Below are 18,208 nucleotides of genomic sequence, written 5' to 3'. Positions count from 1 at the left end.
ATAGCACTTCATCAATCAAATCAATCCTATGTTTAATTTGATTACAATTTTTAATGTTATAATCCCCTTTTGAAAATATATGTTTATGCTTTTCAGTGTTTTAATTTAAATATTTGACTTTTCTGGTCTGAGTTTAAAATATTATTGGCATAATTAGAGATCTGGTGTAACACATCCTGTTCATTGTTACTAGATGGGATATTTTGTTCAATTGTTGCTGGCTGCTTCAACTCACATATCACAGTATTTGGTGATATATCTACACTATTGGTAGTTAAATTAGAAATGTTGAGAATAATTGGTTTAACCTTTGAAAAGGAGTAATTAACTAACCCTGGTTTTATGTCAACAAATTTTGGTAAGCCTGTCAATGGTGACTCTGTGGTCACAGTCGGGGTAGGTTGCATGTCTAATTCTTTGTCCAAGAAACAATAAATATCCTTGGACTCATTTGGTCCTAAGATAATTTTGTTCTGATTTGCAGATTTTAAAATAGCAATCCTATGATTATTTTTCTGCAATTCTTTTTCTCGGATATTCATAATCCTAAATGCTAAGTTTCATGGCACATGCATGTTTGCAACAAAAATAAATCTCAATGAAAACTGAAATGGACTTGTGTACGTTATTACCCTTTGATTGTACAAATGTCAATGATCGTTTCCGCGCGAGATCTCAGACAATTAAGATCCGCATTGCACGAGACTTGATATACTCTATAGGATGGACATGCGCCTCCTCTTTAGGATTGCCATGTCCAATAGGTTGAAAGGTGTACGGTTCTCCATCAAACTGGTGTTTTTCTACATTATCAAAGAGAATGACGTCAAAGCTCTGGGACTCATACTGCGATTGTGAAATCTAGATCCTATGAATATGTAAAAACTGTTTCACATTAAGGACGACAGAATTACTATATTATCTGCAAATCGTGAAAGTTATGTATGCATACGCAGAATTCGAGGAGCATTCATTGCAATGCGGCTAAATATCATGACATTTTCTTATGAATGTAAATCGGAAAATAAGTACTTTACTACATTGAAAATGAAAAGGTTTCCCATAACCTAGATAAAGAATGTGATGTAAAAATAATTGCTAAAATTACGAAATGTTGTAAACATGATTAACCTATATGAACAAAAACTATTAACGCAAAAAAAAGACAATTGCGATGCGCGACGGTCATCGTCGCCTTATATCTAGAGAATTAGAGAGATTCGACTCAACCGAGTTAACGACATCCGAGTACGAGAGATTACTTGATTATGGAGGAAGCAGAAGAAGTGAGAACCCTCAACGATAAGATCGTCAACTATAACGATATCAAAGATCTATCGTCGAAATTGGTCGAGGGAAAATCATATTTATTCGACATAGAGTTAAAGATACAAAGACTTAGAGATAATCTGAATAAAAGTATCGGAAACAAAGAAGAAATTAGATCTACATCGAACATTTCACAAGACGAAAATAACAGTAGGCAACCGGAATCCGATAGAGAAATTGTTTGCACATTGGACGAAATACAGACAGGTCTTCCAAAATTGAATCGGCAAACACTTCAGGTATCTACCACAAAGACGATGACCAACCAGAGTGTTTCATTTCAAAAGTTGCCAAAATTATCGCTGCCGTCGTTCCACGGGGATATAGTTGATTGGCAGACGTTCTGGGACAGTTTCAAATGTTCTGTACACCAAAACCAGGCATAATCAGACGTGCAGAAATTTTCATATCTTCGTGCATTAGTTCATGGCGCAGCGAGTTCATGTATAGCGGAATTCCAGTTAACGAACGTGAACTATATGAAAGCTATCGAGCTACTAAAACAACGATTCGGACAGCCAGAAAAGATAGTAGAGGCGCTGATGCAATCGCTGATCCAATTGGATCCACCAAAGAACAATCCTGATAGTCTTCAAGCATTTTATGATAGACTAGAGACCAGCATAAGAGGATTTTAATCACTAGAAGAGTGCCAAGAGACATATGGGAATCTATTGGTGCCTATCTTAAGAGACAAGTTACCGACCGCAGTACGTCAATGTATGGCACGTGATCATGGGACCAATCGCTGGAAACTTCCTGACCTAAGATGTGCCATCGAGAAAGAGATTGCCATCATGCGAGAAGGCGACAAACGGGAACTTCCGGTTTACGGCTCACATATGCCGACTGCGTCATTCCATACCGGAAGTAGATGTCCGAGGAAAAAACTCATGCCGTCAAGATCAAACGAAGACATTAAACATCGGAAGGTGACCGGTCATTTCTGCGATGGAGAACATTTTGCAACAAATTGTAACAAGACATCCAACGACAGGGTTCAAATTGTTAAACAGACGAAATTGTGTTTCAACTGTCTGTCAAACTCACACCAAGTAGCATTGTGTAAACCCTACAACAGATGTCGCAACTGTCAGCGAAAACATCATACCGCCATCTGTGAGCAGAGGAATACGAGCTCTTCCCTGAATCATGATGCCTCTCCATTCCAAGGCAGCGCAACGGGACATACGATTCTGCATTCTTCCACACAGGCATGATCTAATGTTCTCCTGAAGACCGCCGTTGGAAAAGTAAGTTCCGACAACTGTGTTATTGAAGCAAATATCTTGTTAGATGAAGGTGCTCAGAGATCTTTTATCACAGAGAAACTTGCGAATGAATTAAATGTTAAAGAGACTGGTACAGAGACAACCTACTTGGCAGCATTTGGTCATTCATCTCCAAATGTACATATAATGAAAACCGCCACAGTGCACGTTATCACTGACCGGAAGGAGCGGATCCCGATTGACGTCCTTATTACGCCCACCATAGCCGTCCCGCTTCCGAACTTACAGAAAACCATCACGTCCATATCGTACCTTCGAGGTTTAAAATTAGCACACCCAGTTACTGCTCTTGAGACGTTTGATATTGCATTGCTGATTGGTGCAGATGCTTACTGGAAGATAGTTCAGAATCACGTTGTTAGAGGCAACGGACCTACGGCGGTACAGTCGAAACTTGGGTATCTTCTTTCTGGCCCACTGCCAAATACAAGCGCAGGGACAATGCACCATATGCTGAACGTTATGACGTCAACTTTGAACACTTTGACATCGAGCGATTTTGGAAATTGAGAGTCCATAGGCATCACGCCGGAAGCGAAGGTGACCTCCGGTCCGAAAAAACTTCAAACATACAGCGTGAAACTGCCATGGAAAGAAGACCACCCACTTTTACCAACGAATTACGATGTAGCCGTCAGTCGTACACAGAACATGATAAAACGTCTACGAACAGACCCGTACATGTTCCAGAAATACGACGATATTATAAATGAACAGCGAAAACGTGGATTTATAGAAGCCGTTGACCAAAATTTAAAGCCAGACCAACTGGTTCCCAACATTCCACATCACAGCGTGCGAAAAGAATCGCTGACAACCCCGATACGAATCGTTTACGATTGTAGCTGTCTGAGATCGTCCAACGAACCAAGCCTGAACGACTCCACCGGAACTGAACGACCAAACTGGTATTCTAATGCGCTTCCGATTAAACAAGTACGCCGTAACAACGGACATCAAAAAAGCATTCCTACATGTTGCCCTAGATGAGAGACATCGTGATGCTACCCGGTTCATATGGTTACGAAATCCTCGAGATCCAAACAGTCTATTGATGACGTACCGGTTTAAAACGGTGTTGTTTGGCGCAACATGCTCGCCCTTCATTTTGTGTTAGACAATCTTAAAACACCTAGACTACAACAAGGAAAACTGGGTGAGTGACCATGTTCGCCGCGGTATATATGTTGATAACATCGTTTCCGGTTTCCAGGAGGAGAGTGACGTCGTGAACATTTATCACGATACCTGGGAATTGATGTCGGCTGCAAATTTCAATTTACGCTCCTGGAACTTCAATAGCAAAATTTTGCGTGGCATAGCTAGTGTTGACTGTGTACTCGACACTGATGAACAAACAAAGATTCTCGGAATGAGGTGGACCTCAGATGAGGACACATTGTGCTTTCCACTAAGACACATTCCTGTTGTTGAAACTGTGACAAAGAGAGAAATATTACAGCATATTTCGAAAATTAACGATCCCCTTTGCATTCTTTCACTGGTGACTATTCGTGCAAAGATATAGTTACAAGAACTGTGGAAAATGAAGTATTCATGGGGCACTCCAGTATCACCAGAGTTATACCGGAAGTGGAGCGACATGGCGTCAGACTTGAACACACTTGCTTCTTACAGAGTAAATCGTTACTTGTTAGAGAACACATCATCAAGAAATTATGAACACATTTCTCTTCAAGTGTTTTGTGATGCAAGTATGACGTCATATGGTGCTGCAGTTTACATCTGTACCGGACATGAATGCTCCCTGTTGATTGCGAAGTCCCGCGTCGCTCCTCTCAAATCCCTTACCCTACCACGATTGGAACTGATGGCTGGCCTCATTGGGGCGCGACTTACCAAACACGTACAAAAAGAATTGGAGATTGAGAATGTACAACTATGGTCTGACAGTCAAATAGTCTTGCACTGGTTAGCTTCTACACGTGCTCTACCAAGATTTTTGAAAAACCGTGTTGCTGAAATAAGTTCACTTCTACCAAATCATGAGTGGCGATATTGTCCTACACAAGATAATCCCGCTGACCTGTTAACCCGCGGAATCTCAGCAGAGCAGTTTATGCAAAGCGATCTTTGGGTCAAAGGGCCGCGTTGGGTAACGGATCCCGGAAGTTGGCCGGCATGGGAACCCAAGAACACAGCTGTCTGCGTCGCAGAAACATGTTGCCATCCATCAATGCAAGCGGTTATTGAACCAGATCAACAGGAAGTTCATGGAGTTCAAGCGGTGAACTGCATGGCGAAATACGGTAATTTACAGCAGTTACTGCGCGTGACAGCATATGTATTACGATTTATCAAGAAATGCAAGAACAATTGCCTATCACAGTCTAGATCATTGACCGCATCTGAGCTACTTGATGCAGAGAAAGTATGGATATCGAGTGTTCAACTTTCTTCATATAAAGAAGACATTCAATGTCTTCGAGATGGTCATTCACGAGCGACACTGGTGAAACAACTGAAATTGTGCATTGATGATAGTGACTTACTGCGATATGGAGGACGTATACATAATGCCTCGGTTACGGAGACTGTGAAGTTTCCGTATCTATTACCCCAGAGACATACATTCACTCGACTAGTGGTGATAAACGCTCATGAAAGAATTCTACATTCTGGTCCAAACTCGACAGTGACTTTCATACGTCAGAAACACTGGATTCCTGCAGTTAGACGCTGTGTACAGCATGTGCTTAAGAAATGCGTGCCATGTAGAAGAGTTGTAGGCAAGCCATACTCTGCACCGGATCCATCACCGTTATCCGCCGTGAGAGTGGAAGAAGCGGACCCATTCACTGTGACTGGTGTTGACTTTTCTGGAGCGTTACAGGTACGTGGTACAGACGGTCAAGACACGAAGGCATACATTTGCCTGTTTACATGTGCTTCCACCCGTGCATTACATCTGGAGCTGGTACCCGATTTGTCCACAGAGACGTTCGTACAAGCCTATCGCAGATTCTATAGTCGACGCTCAGTACCGCGGATGATGATTTCAGACAATGGAACAACATTTGTAGGTGCAGCGAACCAAACTAAGAATGAATCTTTTCGCGTCCGAGAGAATACATACGGAACTTAGCAGAAGAGGAACAGAGTGGCGCTTCATCATCAAACGTGCTCCATGGTATGGAGGCTGGTGGGAGCGTTTGATTGGGTTAACGAAAACGTCTATCAAGAAAGTGCTAGGACGCTCTTACGTTGACTACCATACGTTATCGACTGTGATCACGGAAATAGAAGCTGTTATTAATGATTGACCTCTGACCTACATCAGCACCGCGCACAGTGACTCGCTGCCGCTGACCCCTTCTCATCTTGTTTCCGGTCGCCGAATCACAGTGCTACCCTACAGCCGTGACGTGGATTTGGATCCTCAAAATATCATCACCAGAGAGAACATTTCCAAACGAGCGCGAATGCAGCAAAAACTCATCGACGATTTCCGCTCTCGATGGAGAAGTGAATACCTCACAGCTTTACGCGAAAACAAGCGGATTTCCGGGCGTTATGAGCATACGATTAAAGTCGGCGACATCGTCATGGTACACGATGAAGGTCCACGGTCACGATGGAAATTGGCAAGGGTCGAGGCGCTCATACAAGGCAACGACGGACGAGTACGAGCCGCAAACATTCGGACCGATGGGGGTATAACGAATCGCCCAATCACCAAACTATATCTATTGGAGGTCGGAGACGAAACAGTGTCATAAATTAACTGATAAATGTAGCGAAAGACAATAATTGTGTTAAGAACGTTTTGTTAAAAATGCATTTTCGTCCGTGATTTATTATTAATGTTGAATGTATAAAATTATTTGTTTAATGCTTCGATATTTTAAGTGCATATTGATGTATTTCTATGTGTTTATTCACATTTTGCGGCCCCGAGTATGTTGGGAATTTGTACATGTTACGACGCTTTCACGCCATTGCGCGGAACGTCACGTGACGTTAACGTCATATCTGTGAGTACGTTGTTTTGATTACATTGAGATTAGAAATAGATTCAGAACTAGACACAACGCTTTCTTCCTTTTATACGATCACAAGACAATCTCTTTTGACCTGTTAATTCTTTTCAGCTCAATTCAACAGTGAAAAATGCCCATATCACTTTATATAGTATCTAGAACATCAACCCTATGGTAGACCACAATGAAATCGTGGTGCAAAAAGAACGTAATTATCTTAAAATAAGCATGCACTGCACTGTTTAACTGAATGAATACTTTTTTCTACAGCAGACAGAGAGACGAATAGTTTCTCATTTTTTTCGGGGTGAACAACATGATAGTGATAATGGAAACCGTCGTACAAATAAATTTAATCAAAAGAACATAGTGGTACAGTGCAAATATTTAACCATTTAACTATCCAAAGAAACTGTGTAGCTGTTGATATAATTTTAAATGCGTGCATGCGTGTCGCTTAACTGCCACCGTTCTACAAAAAAAAATCAGCAAAAATGATAAAGAAATGCAAATTCCTTTGTTCCTACGTGTTTGCACATTTTCTCAAGTTATATGAAAAGTGCTATATTGCGGTCAATATGATATAATTTTAATCGTTAATAATTCCATAACAAAAGACGAAAATCTTTATTTGTATTTTTTCTATAAAATTTTAACATTAAAAAGGAGTATTGTGTCAATTAAATTTATAAGATTTAAAGCAAAAAAATCATACCAAAAGACCTACCTTTAATAGTATGGACATTGTTACGAGTTATCATCAATTATTTATTTAACACGGCTTAAGGAAATTACTTCAAAAGTACGTCAAAAGGTTTGTACGGTAAACATCTACAAGCTATTCAAGTATAGAAAACAAGGAAAACAATAGATTATTTATGCACCAAGAAGGATATATTTGCATAGCAAGTACAACCGTGCGCGACTATGTGTATTCTTCCTTCTACGTGTGTACATTTAGTTTAAACCTATTTATTTTAGCTCGATTGCGTCGAAAGCCTTAGGCTTATATAAACGCTCTCGAGTCCGTTTCCTGGGCCTAGAACCAGTACTTGGTGTCTTTGGGGGAGATCTAAAGAACGCTCCCACGGTGGGGATCAAACCCGTGACCTCCCGGTCGCAAGGCGGACACCATATCCATTACACCACGGCGACCTTAAATGTGTACATTTAAGAGGTATAACTGTGATGGCATGTTTTGCTCAATATGTTGTTACAGCACTAACACTAACAGCAAACACATTTATGAGCCGCGTCATAAGAAAATGGGCCATATGTCATATGCGGCGGCCAGCGTAACTTCATACCAGCCTTTGCCTTCACGCAGTCTTGTCAAAAGCTACGTTACCCACAATAAAGTCAAGCAATGTTTTGTGGTCTCATTAGTGGACGGGGTGGCTGTTGACCAGATAGCGCGGAATCGCAGACAGGGCTGGAGCTATGCTAGCTGGATAGGACTTAAAGCCTATTTTCGCATGACGCGTGTCTTATAGAAACTTATAAATCAAGGTTATAATCAACGATTTCGCCGCTATGGAGCCACATAAAGAAAACGCAGAAGAGTATTAATTAATTGTGCACATAATGTAGTAATAAAATACTTACCAGTTTGAAGTGACAATCAAAACAAAAAAGATTCAAATAAATACGACAAACATTACAAATTGTTTTTTGTGCCTTTTATCTCGGAAGGTATAGATAATTTCCAATTATACATTCCACCAATCGCACATTCTCGGCCCTTTCCGTCAAACATCGAATAAGTACCTCGAAGGAGATAGTATGAATACACATTTCGGAAGCGGTATTGTGGTCTACCTACGCGGGCCTACGCGAATCAAAATTACATAGTAAAAACAAACATGGCCGGTTTTGCGAGTTGTTTACATTTTGCAAAGATGAAAATGGGGATTTTCTATGCTCTGAAGCCAGAGCAAGTACAAACTCTACAGGAATTATGGACGCCATCGTTGTTATTGTTTTTGTTGTTGTAACATTCTTAGAATGATATCACGTTGGCGGACTACTTTCAACCCGTATTTCTCCCGAGTCCGATTATGATAATCTGCGAGGGGTACCGAATGACATTCCACATGCTAAATATTATAATATGCCATTATCAACAGCAATATCAGTATCATCATCTTCATTTACATATCAGAACACTTACATAAAAGCGTCACTTGTTACCGTGTCCGATGATAAAGCCAATTTTAAGAATAAACAATAATGCTCAATCGTAATATTGTAACTAACAATTGATGTGTGTTTTCAGTTTTACATTAATCTTAACGCAAGACTCGCATATCCTGGGGGGGGAAGGTTTTCCAGTATTCCAAATGTGCTTTAAGTAAAAAGGCACGTTGTCTCAGTTTGGTGTAATAACACGATAACATTCACCTACTCTTGTATTTTAATTTTTCGTACGGCTGCCTGAAAATTCAACAAGACAAATGTGCCCTGTATCATACTAAAAAGTACAACAGTCAATAAACGACCACTTGATCTATATATTAACTTAAAACTACTTTGTTAAAACTTAAAGGAAAAAAACACATGTAATGTAACTAACTTGGTATATTATCAAATTATTAAGTGATTTACTTTTATTAATTCGAGCATATAAATGTAAACACACACGTTTATTGGAGTCAAACACGAGTATTTTACTGTAAACCCGAGAGTATATGTGTACAAATACGAGTATATAAGACAACAAAATGAAGATTTCATTCAAAGGGAAATCACTCGGACATTGCTGAATGGATATAGTTGTAAACTTAAATTTGTTAAATTTTAAAAAGTTATTAACAAGAATGTCTTGATAAAATGATAAAAATAAGAACAATAACAATTTTGTGTAAAGGTATAGACGTTAGCAAAGACTCAAAGACTCAAGACTTTATTATTATTAAAGTGTGAATAAAGATTATGGCAAGTGCTTGCGTAATCTTGTATGGAAGATATATTCGATCGTTCACATACTTAACAAAGTAAAAATGTACACTACTCTTTGTACAAAATAGAAATCTGCTGTTAACAGGCACTGCAATGACACAATTTACATATGTAATTGGCTTGTTAAAGAATAGTACATGTGATAGTAAATATTAACTCTGCTTTAAAGCTGTGTCACTTACACTAAAACAGCTTTTATATTCGCTTAAAAATGAGTTAGACAATTAAAACATACGACAAATTGTATACAAAGCGTGCATTATTACTTAATGGTGAATTTGAAACCATTCACAATCCAAGTACATTCAGTTTTCAGTGAATCACGGATAGGTCAATGTAAGCAAACCGTTTGAACATTATTCGTCTTAATTTCCGTGAAATTCATCCCATCGTTTTCCGCATCGCGAAGTTAATGTATGATAAACATCTCAACATCGAGTTTATTGTTTGTCGTTTAGTGGATAGATTTACACACAATGATTATTTTCACATGGCAATTGTGAAGTATACGATTGTTCGTTCACTGAGGAAGTTTATTCGTGGTCTCAACTCATCAACATTTGGTAAACGTGCATGAATATATCAAATTCGTGAATTCGATTGACCGACTTGCGCTTTTGAGGATAAAAGCTTATGACGAATTGTTAAAGTTGAATGCGAATTTAATGTTAGGGAGTTCAGTGCGACATTAAATCTCGCAATCTGTTTGTCAAATATGTTTCACATGTATTATTTTGGCGTTAGTTATTTGTACTGGTATTAATAATGGACGGGGCGAAACGGATATAAAAATAAAAATAACAAGCACAATGTTTAAGTATATTTGATGTATTATATATAAACATAACTTAATCATATAGTTCAGGAGTCAACTAAAAAGTGAGGTAAATTGTGTTTTTCGTGCACATTGTGATTTGAGTTCTGTGATAAGTTCGTCCAGAAGATTACCTTTTGGTTTTGGAAAATCCGTTATACAGAACTTAAAATCAAGGATTTTACGATCTTCGAGAAAAACACCAAAGCGTCTTTGTCGTCCTGAACATCAGATCGGTAATTATTATTTTTCTTGTGTAATAACAACGTTTTTTATTGGTTTATAAGGCTCAATAAAAACAAGTTTTAATTTTGCATTTACATGAATAAACATTTAGCTCTGTAACGTTATGCCATCGGGAAAAAATGGTATTTAACAAATACAAATATTTTATTTTGGAGTACACACATAAAAAGATAGCGATCGATGATTAGTTAATGTATATAATTAGTCATTACATACAACTTAGTCATAAGTTAAGGGCAAATAAGATCCTGTGCTCTCGTTTAACGCCCGATTTAACTATAAGTACTTCCTGATGGCCAGTCTCTGCACTCAGTTATACATGAATTTAAAGATGCTTAATATGTATATTTTCATAAACTTGTTGATATCTCTCGTTAAAAAAAAAAGTTTGGCACTGATTCACTTTCCAAAACATATAAATTATATTATAGATGCAGCATCTATACACAAGATTGTGTAAAATAAAATCATGCTAATTATCGTATATTTTGTTTCACTGTTAATAACTAATACTCTATGGTAATAAGAAAAAATGGAGTTAGTCGGGTAATCGGAACCACTACAATGTTTTAGCCCTACAAGAAAATCATCAAAATGAGTCGACGGATCAGTATGTACGTCAAACAGAACCCCACTCCTGCGCCGAACACGAAGCAGCCGAGAAAGGGCGTGCGTTTTCCAGACGAATTGGTGTTTCTTGACCACATCAAGGAGAATGACGTCGCAGCATTGGATCATATGCTGAAGCGTGCAAGTCTGCTAGTTGATATTAGCGCCCTCAATGACGTAGGTAGGGCCTTTGTTCAAATTAAAGAGCAAATTAAGCATTTCTTAGTACTTTTTAATAATAATACTGATTATTATTATGCTGATTATTATTATTTCAAATATGTTTTTCGAACGTTCGAGAAAGTCATTATTTTGTATTACAAAACACAATTTACTTCTTTTCTGCTATTTAATGTTCATCACGTTAATATCCTGTTATCAATAGGAAGTGTCAATCGAAACTTCTTCGGGGATTGTGTTTTTGTTAGAGTTGAACAAAACATGTGTCCATGGGAAACATTGCTCTCTTGTTTTTAAACAACGCTCATGTCACAAGCTAGCTTTTTATAGCCAAATTTTACGTTACTGTGTCCGTGAATTTGAGGTAATGAGACTCAGTCCCTCGTGGTAGTCATTTGTGGTCAGAAATTTTAAATTGCATGATAAATGACAAATGTATAGCCCGAAAATGCCGATTTGTGGCCAACGTCGACCTTGATCTTTTAAATGTGTCATGGACGTCTGAGGTAGAGACAGGTTTTACAAAGCAAACACCGTCTCCTTTTGGTGGCCATTAGTGATCATCTTCTTTAGAATAGCACTATGAATAACAAAAATACTGGTTAGAAAAAAACTGATTCATGGCAAAATTCGACCTTTGAATTCTTAGTGCAACCTTGACCTTTGTGGTAGTGCTACACTCGACAGGTTGTCGTTTTATGGATTACATTTGTGCCAGTTATTAAAACCTTCATTTATATGGCCAAAATATTGCTGAGGCTGGAATTTACAACTGTTTTTTGCAAAACTATTTATTTGACCTAGAAGAGTGACCTTGACCTTTGTGGTAGGAAGATAAGTGTTACACGCGACACGTCTACTTATGATGGTTAACATTTGTACAGTTTCTAAATCAATCCATATATGCCAAACTTACGTCTAAGACAGGAATTGGCTAGCTTTTATGGCTAAATTTGACCTTGACCTTAAAGGTAATTATAGTGTGCTTCACTCGAAACGTCGTCTAATAAATGATGGCGGAATTTGTTGCAAGATAAAGTGCCATCAATATATGCTAAAGTTATGACCGTGACATGACATTTCTTACAGACGGACAGGACAGACGGACGCACGGTGCGCTTCTCAATACCGCCCTCTTCGAATAGGAACATGACTAATCGCCTATTCGAAAAAGGAGATGGTCGCTCTATCTTCGATCGCACGTTAAATCAGCATTTTTCTCTCAAAACCGAAACCAAAATGAATGGTCTACAACTTTCTTGAACTTCTGATTGTAAGCCAAACAAATGTGAGTGGCTGTAACCTGCGACATCCGGATGGTGAAGTACGCTCACACTCGTTCCCTACATTTTTCTCGTTGTACACGTCACACTCTAGAATATTAACTTGTTCTTTTGAAATGATAATTGTTTCTTTTTCTTCATGTCTTACGCATTTTCATTGTTTCGTTTTCTTTAGGTGTGACGCCTCTTCATCAGGCGGTCCTGGATGGGAACGTGGCCGCAGTGAGGCTGCTGATTTCTCACGGAGCGGACATTAACAAACAGGACGAAGACCGCTGGACGCCTCTACATGCTGCCTGTGCAAACGGTCATTCTGACATAGTCAAGTAAGCGATAGTAGTATGTTTTTAGAAAACACGCACAGACAATAGTGTCAGTGATTTCAAAGTAAAACCAGATGAAAGGATATTGGATCTCTTACCTAAACGGAATGTCAACACGTATCGAAAATCGGTCAGGAAAATAAAGCATTTTCCTCAGCAAGTCAAGGCCATACCAAGGTGTTTGTTTAGCGCTCTCGTGCTGGTAAGCGGTCGGATTCCCGAACATAAACAAAACGCAAATTTGAACCAGGGGTACATGTCCTGAAAAGTTACTTCACATTTGTGAAGACATTAAAATAATTAATGTGTTTACTTATAATCTTTAAACATATTCATTTTGCGCACTTAAAATTCTGATGCATGTTTACTACTAATGTCTTGATGATATATTTAGCGTGTTTAACTTCCTTGAAACCGTTTTATCTTTAAATCGATTTTTGTGAGTTTCTTTTTCCTGCCATATTGGAGGTTTCGAAAACTAATGGGTACGATTAGTACAGAATCACTTTGCATGGCCTTAATCTTAAATACATTCCTATTGCATTCCGAAACTATAATTTATTAGAAAAATATAAGTCGCTGATATACTAGGTATTGCAATAACAGTTAAGACTTAGTAAACCTTTATTAAGAAAAATAAATTTAGTTTACAGCGGTAACAAACTTCATACATATAACATATGAAAGCACACATATAAGACATGAAACAGCAATAAATTAATTCTGCTGTACAAAATGAATTCGTTTTTCAATACCACAGGCTTCTACTGGAGCACGGGGCTGACAAGAACGTACGAACTGACGACGGGGAACTTCCTGCAGATTTAATTGAGCCCGATGACCCTGTCACTAGGAGGGCAATTCGTGCCCCTACTCGATTAGCAGTTGTTCCAAACACGCGTCATACACCGAAAGTTAGGAAGGTGTTCGACTAACGACGAATTCTGTCACCGTCTTTACCGTTGAGTTTTTCCGCTTCCTTCTACCATATACTGAGGACACTGTCTGTATCTGTATGGGCTATTTGATTTCTCTAAATGTTATTAAAAATGTTTTTATGTTAAAAACATCCACATGAATGTTATCCTCAATCGCAAGTGGACGCCTTTTCTCAATACCATTAAGTGTGGTCTCCCATATTTCTTTGGCGAATGGCAGAAATTCTCCCCATTTTGAACTGACCTGGAAAAAACGCACAAGTTGACAAGTGATCGATATCTCTGATTGCAACAAAATCATTTAAACCGGAATTGCTTATTACGAGGTGTAACTTCTTGTTTATTATTGACACCAAGCGCGTTATACTGATCGATGAGAAGTTTCAAGTTTCTGTCATTTGCTATCGATCTATGAAATAAAATGTCATTTGAAATCGACTTATAAAAATATAAAGGAGGACCATTTCAGTTAGTCCCAGATTAATGGTACATTAAATTCTGGACACATATTTTAAAACACGGTAGTGTAAACAAAAAACGCTAACCATTAAAATATTTAGAAATAATTATATTGTTAAACGACCGGAATGACAATGGTTACATTTACAATGTGGAGATTTAAAAAGAGCCAATAAGATAGTACAGACTTTTTCTGTTTTTATAGTTAACTTGCAATTCGAAATGACTCAAATATGATCATTTGAAAAAAAACGCATTATTCGATTCATTAACATCTATATTATTATTATTATCATTATTATTATCTGCTCGGATTTCCCCGAATTTCACAATGTCCTTGGGCCTCAGTACCTACACTTATGTTGGTTCCAAAACATATATGTTTTATATATTTTATTATGATGTGCCATGATATAGTTTATCTGTAACATTTTAATGCATAAAAATCTCGGACAATTATCTAACCAATCGAATAACAGAGCTATTGCTTGCCGGAGAGGTCTGACATATTCCACGTGAAGGGTGTGGCAAATACTATAATACACATGGACATTTTCAGTTATCTATGGCTCACGTACTAGATACTGAAACATGCCTCTCCCTGAGTCTAATGCTGCGTTTACACTATGTTCCCGGCGACCACGGCAATCACGTTTCGGGCCACCGTGCAGGAAACAGGATGAACGTGAGGCAACGTAGGGGAACGGGATAGCCAAACGTGACACAACGGGGTTGCCGGGGTTGCCGTGTCAAAATTTTAAACTGTCAAAAAATTTGCCACGGCAGCCACGGTGGAAATGAGAAACGTGATAGAACTTTTTCAACGCAACAAAACTTGACAGTACGTAGCAGGCCGTAACAGAACCCGAAAAGGGTCCGTACTCTGACGGGAATCCTATTAATTCCCCGACATGTTAAGTTTTGTTACGTTTTGTCAAGATTACCACGGAAAGCTAGGATAATTGAAGCAGTTTTGCTACGTGTTTATTCCGACCCGTTCCGATGTGTTGAGAGTTTTCTTTTACTAGTATACCGGGAGCACAATCCGGCTCGAAACCTCTCGGATGTTCACGTTTGATCCGCACGGTACCTTGACAGAACGTGACAAATGATTGACAAACGTGTACAACGTTTCAGACCTGCATGACAAACGCAAACAACGTGCGGGAACTCAACAGAACGCATCGTACCTTGAAGCAACATTTATACATCCGTGGCAGACCGTGGAAGAAAACTTAGCGCACCGTCGAAAGACCGCGTTTTCGCTTCGACGGCACGTCACGTATACCTTGATAAACCGTAAGGAAACTTAGCACAACCTAGCAAACATAGGATAAAAGGTAAAAATTCGCAACAGTCACACTGCGCGATACGTTTCGGACAAACGGGACTGCCGTGGCTGCCGGGAACATAATGTAAACGCAGCATAATGGACGAAACAGGAAATAACATGTTGCGCCTCTGCCAGAATCATTGCGCAACTAGTTACGTATACGTACTTAAATGCGATAACTGCTATTATTGTAAGTAAAGTAAAAACGATATTCATATGTGTTATATTATTTCATACATTAGAAATCTTATATTCAATGAACAGAAATAATTGTATGCTGAAAATGATCTTACAACTACAAATTCTTACCTTGTTTGCACAACTGCTAGTTTCGTCATTTCCGTTTTGATGACATTTTGAAGCTTGTCTATGTATTGTTATCAACACAAACTTTGATAATGAATTCGAGTCAATCATAGTCTTCATGTTTACAACATGATAATCACAAGGTAACGCAATCGCATTTGCAAAAGCAGATAGATCTATTGATGTTTCTTTCATGATTATGTTTTGATTATTCGGTCTGTTTGTCCTGATGACTTCAAACAACTTAGGTGGATTATTCAGCTGTATCGATGTGCGAATTGTATGGGTTGATTGAAGGCACACTGAGTCTCCACGCTAAAATCAAAGATCGAATTTGTGGGAATTGTATTGTCATTAGTACGGACAGCAAAATGTCTATTTTGTGTCAAAACAGATGGTTCAAACTTTTACACGATGAGGTGTGAAACTAAACAGCACATGGTTAAGTGAACTCTAAAAAAACACCGTAAACATTATGTAATTATATTGACTTTTATTAACTTAACATATTTCGTTACAGTGATTTCATTCACTGATGTGATTCACTATGTAATGTGTGTGTATTATTTGTGTTATAAAATACGCTCCTAATGTTTCCGAGATGCAGACATTCTCAATAAAAATGTTAAATGTTGTCTATCTAAGATTAATTTTATACATGTGATTTAAATATATGAACGATCATGTAGAACATAAATTGATCTGATGATTCGTCGTTTAATACTAATGAATGCTATTTCAAATATGTGTTACCATATTCGTTCTTGAATACTCTTCAAACGTCAGAAAGAAGGTGCTTCTCGTCGGTACGTTGTCAGTGACACCTTCCCCTAGACCCCTCCAATCATGCTGAACCAGTCGCCGATCCAACATCACCTCTAACCAGCCTGAAAAACTTACTTCTTTACTGTGTGTCAATCCTGTGAGCCGGTGCAGTCCACACTGGCTAATGAGGGATTACACTTTCTGCCTAAATTGAGTTTTTGTTTAGAAGATATTTCCTGTAAACGAACAATCCCATACGGAAAATGTAATCCACGATTAGCCTATGCGGACGACACGTTAAGCATGCATTAAGCCCAGTTTTGTAGAGCACAGCTTATATATGAATCTCTTCCACAATCATTGTACGAGCTGCAAAATGATATCGATGTCCCTTTCTTGTCAACGATTAATAATAAAAGTGTTTGTGTTGTGAAATAAATGTTTAACACTCTGAAAGTTCCCAATAATGTATGCATTTTAAAAATAATGAGGTCCGTCTGCGCCTTCGACTGCAGGCCCAGAGTGTGTTCCACGACTCTTTCTAGTAACTTATATGTGACTCGACAAAAAATAAGAATAAATCGCGAATAACCGCTTCTATGTGTGCTGAAAGATATTCAATGTTGCTGTTTTGATGAGTTGCGGTTGGGCATCTAAGAACCCTGAGAAAGGTGATTTTTTTTTAAATAAAATTAACTCATATCTCAGGGAATATGTAGTTTACCTCCCCTAGGCAAGAATACCAAACAAACTTATTAGCCTAAAATCTTCCGTTTAAGATGCATAATGCATTAGCGGGCCCGTCTAGTGTTCTCCGCATGTGCATAGCGCATGTAAAATCATTCGTCATTTGAAAGATTGAACATGATAGACCGCTCATTATATACCAATCATATTTTACCACCTCAAGTTGCAGATAGTAGATGCACAACATTAAGCTTTCCGATGTTTGCTTGTATATCTTAGATATGCATGTATCTTTATTAAGGAAAATTGCAATGTACCGATGATTTCAATAAACGCATAACACATATCGAAGAGCTACTCACGAAACATGGTGGGGAGAAGCAATGCCATGTTTTCCCTTCCTAACAAACAACCAACATATGAGCCTTGTTCTGAGAAAACTGGGCTTTATGCATATGCGTAAAGTGTCATCCCAGATTAGCTTGTGCAGTCCGCACAGGCTAATCAGGGACGACACTTTCCGCCTAAACTTGATTTTCGGTAAGGAGAGACTCTCTTGAAACTAAAAATAGCATGAAAGCGGAAAGTGTCGTCCCTGATTAGCCTGTGCGGACTGCACAGGCTTATCTGGGACGACACTTTACGCACATGCATTAAGCCCAGTTTTTTCAGAACGCGGCGCAAA

At 38.5% G+C, this 18,208-nt stretch overlaps 3 protein-coding genes across 6 annotated transcripts in view; 2 read left to right on the top strand and 1 right to left on the bottom strand.

Annotated features, from left to right (window-relative positions):
• LOC127873352 (protein phosphatase 1 regulatory subunit 27-like) overlaps window positions 1-16,705 on the top strand; it is a 318,207-nt gene extending 301,502 nt beyond the window's left edge. Inside the window, exon 5 of one of the 3 annotated variants that reach the window (XR_008046111.1) lies at window positions 14,300-16,705. The gene's annotated coding sequence lies outside the window, so the exon portion shown is untranslated. The remainder of the gene's footprint in view (window positions 1-14,299) is intronic. The other 2 variants (XR_008046110.1, XR_008046112.1) reach the window with 2 other exon arrangements.
• LOC127873351 (protein phosphatase 1 regulatory subunit 27-like) lies at window positions 9,982-16,705 on the top strand. The gene is made up of 4 exons (XM_052417203.1): window positions 9,982-10,630; window positions 11,214-11,430; window positions 12,888-13,038; window positions 13,796-16,705. The coding sequence occupies exons 2-4, from the start codon at window positions 11,235-11,237 to the stop codon at window positions 13,968-13,970; spliced, it is 522 nt and encodes a 173-aa protein (XP_052273163.1). The 5' UTR covers window positions 9,982-10,630; window positions 11,214-11,234; the 3' UTR covers window positions 13,971-16,705.
• LOC127873344 (alpha-mannosidase 2x-like) overlaps window positions 13,642-18,208 on the bottom strand; it is a 26,530-nt gene continuing 21,963 nt past the window's right edge. For both annotated transcript variants that reach the window (XM_052417192.1, XM_052417193.1), the window contains exons 21-23: window positions 16,825-16,958; window positions 16,075-16,386; window positions 13,642-14,217 (exon numbers count right to left, since the gene is read on the bottom strand). In XM_052417192.1, the coding sequence (XP_052273152.1) occupies window positions 14,056-14,217; window positions 16,075-16,386; window positions 16,825-16,958 (608 nt within the window). In that variant the 3' untranslated portion in view covers window positions 13,642-14,055. The remainder of the gene's footprint in view (window positions 14,218-16,074; window positions 16,387-16,824; window positions 16,959-18,208) is intronic.

Source organism: Dreissena polymorpha, chromosome 3 (assembly GCF_020536995.1).
Source record: "Dreissena polymorpha isolate Duluth1 chromosome 3, UMN_Dpol_1.0, whole genome shotgun sequence".
NCBI classification, from domain to species: Eukaryota; Metazoa; Mollusca; class Bivalvia; order Myida; family Dreissenidae; genus Dreissena; species Dreissena polymorpha.
Note: the sequence above shows the minus strand (reverse complement) of the source record. Positions and strands in the feature narration are given on the sequence as shown.

Excerpts from the sequence above, each read along its gene's own strand:
- LOC127873351 (XM_052417203.1), top strand. The coding sequence starts at position 11,235 with ATGAGTCGACGGATCAGTATGTACGTCAAACAGAACCCCACTCCTGCG. Across the intron at positions 11,431-12,887 it reads TAGCGCCCTCAATGACGTAG|GTGTGACGCCTCTTCATCAG; the intron begins GTAGGGCCTTTG and ends CGTTTTCTTTAG. Across the intron at positions 13,039-13,795 it reads GGTCATTCTGACATAGTCAA|GCTTCTACTGGAGCACGGGG; the intron begins GTAAGCGATAGT and ends TCAATACCACAG.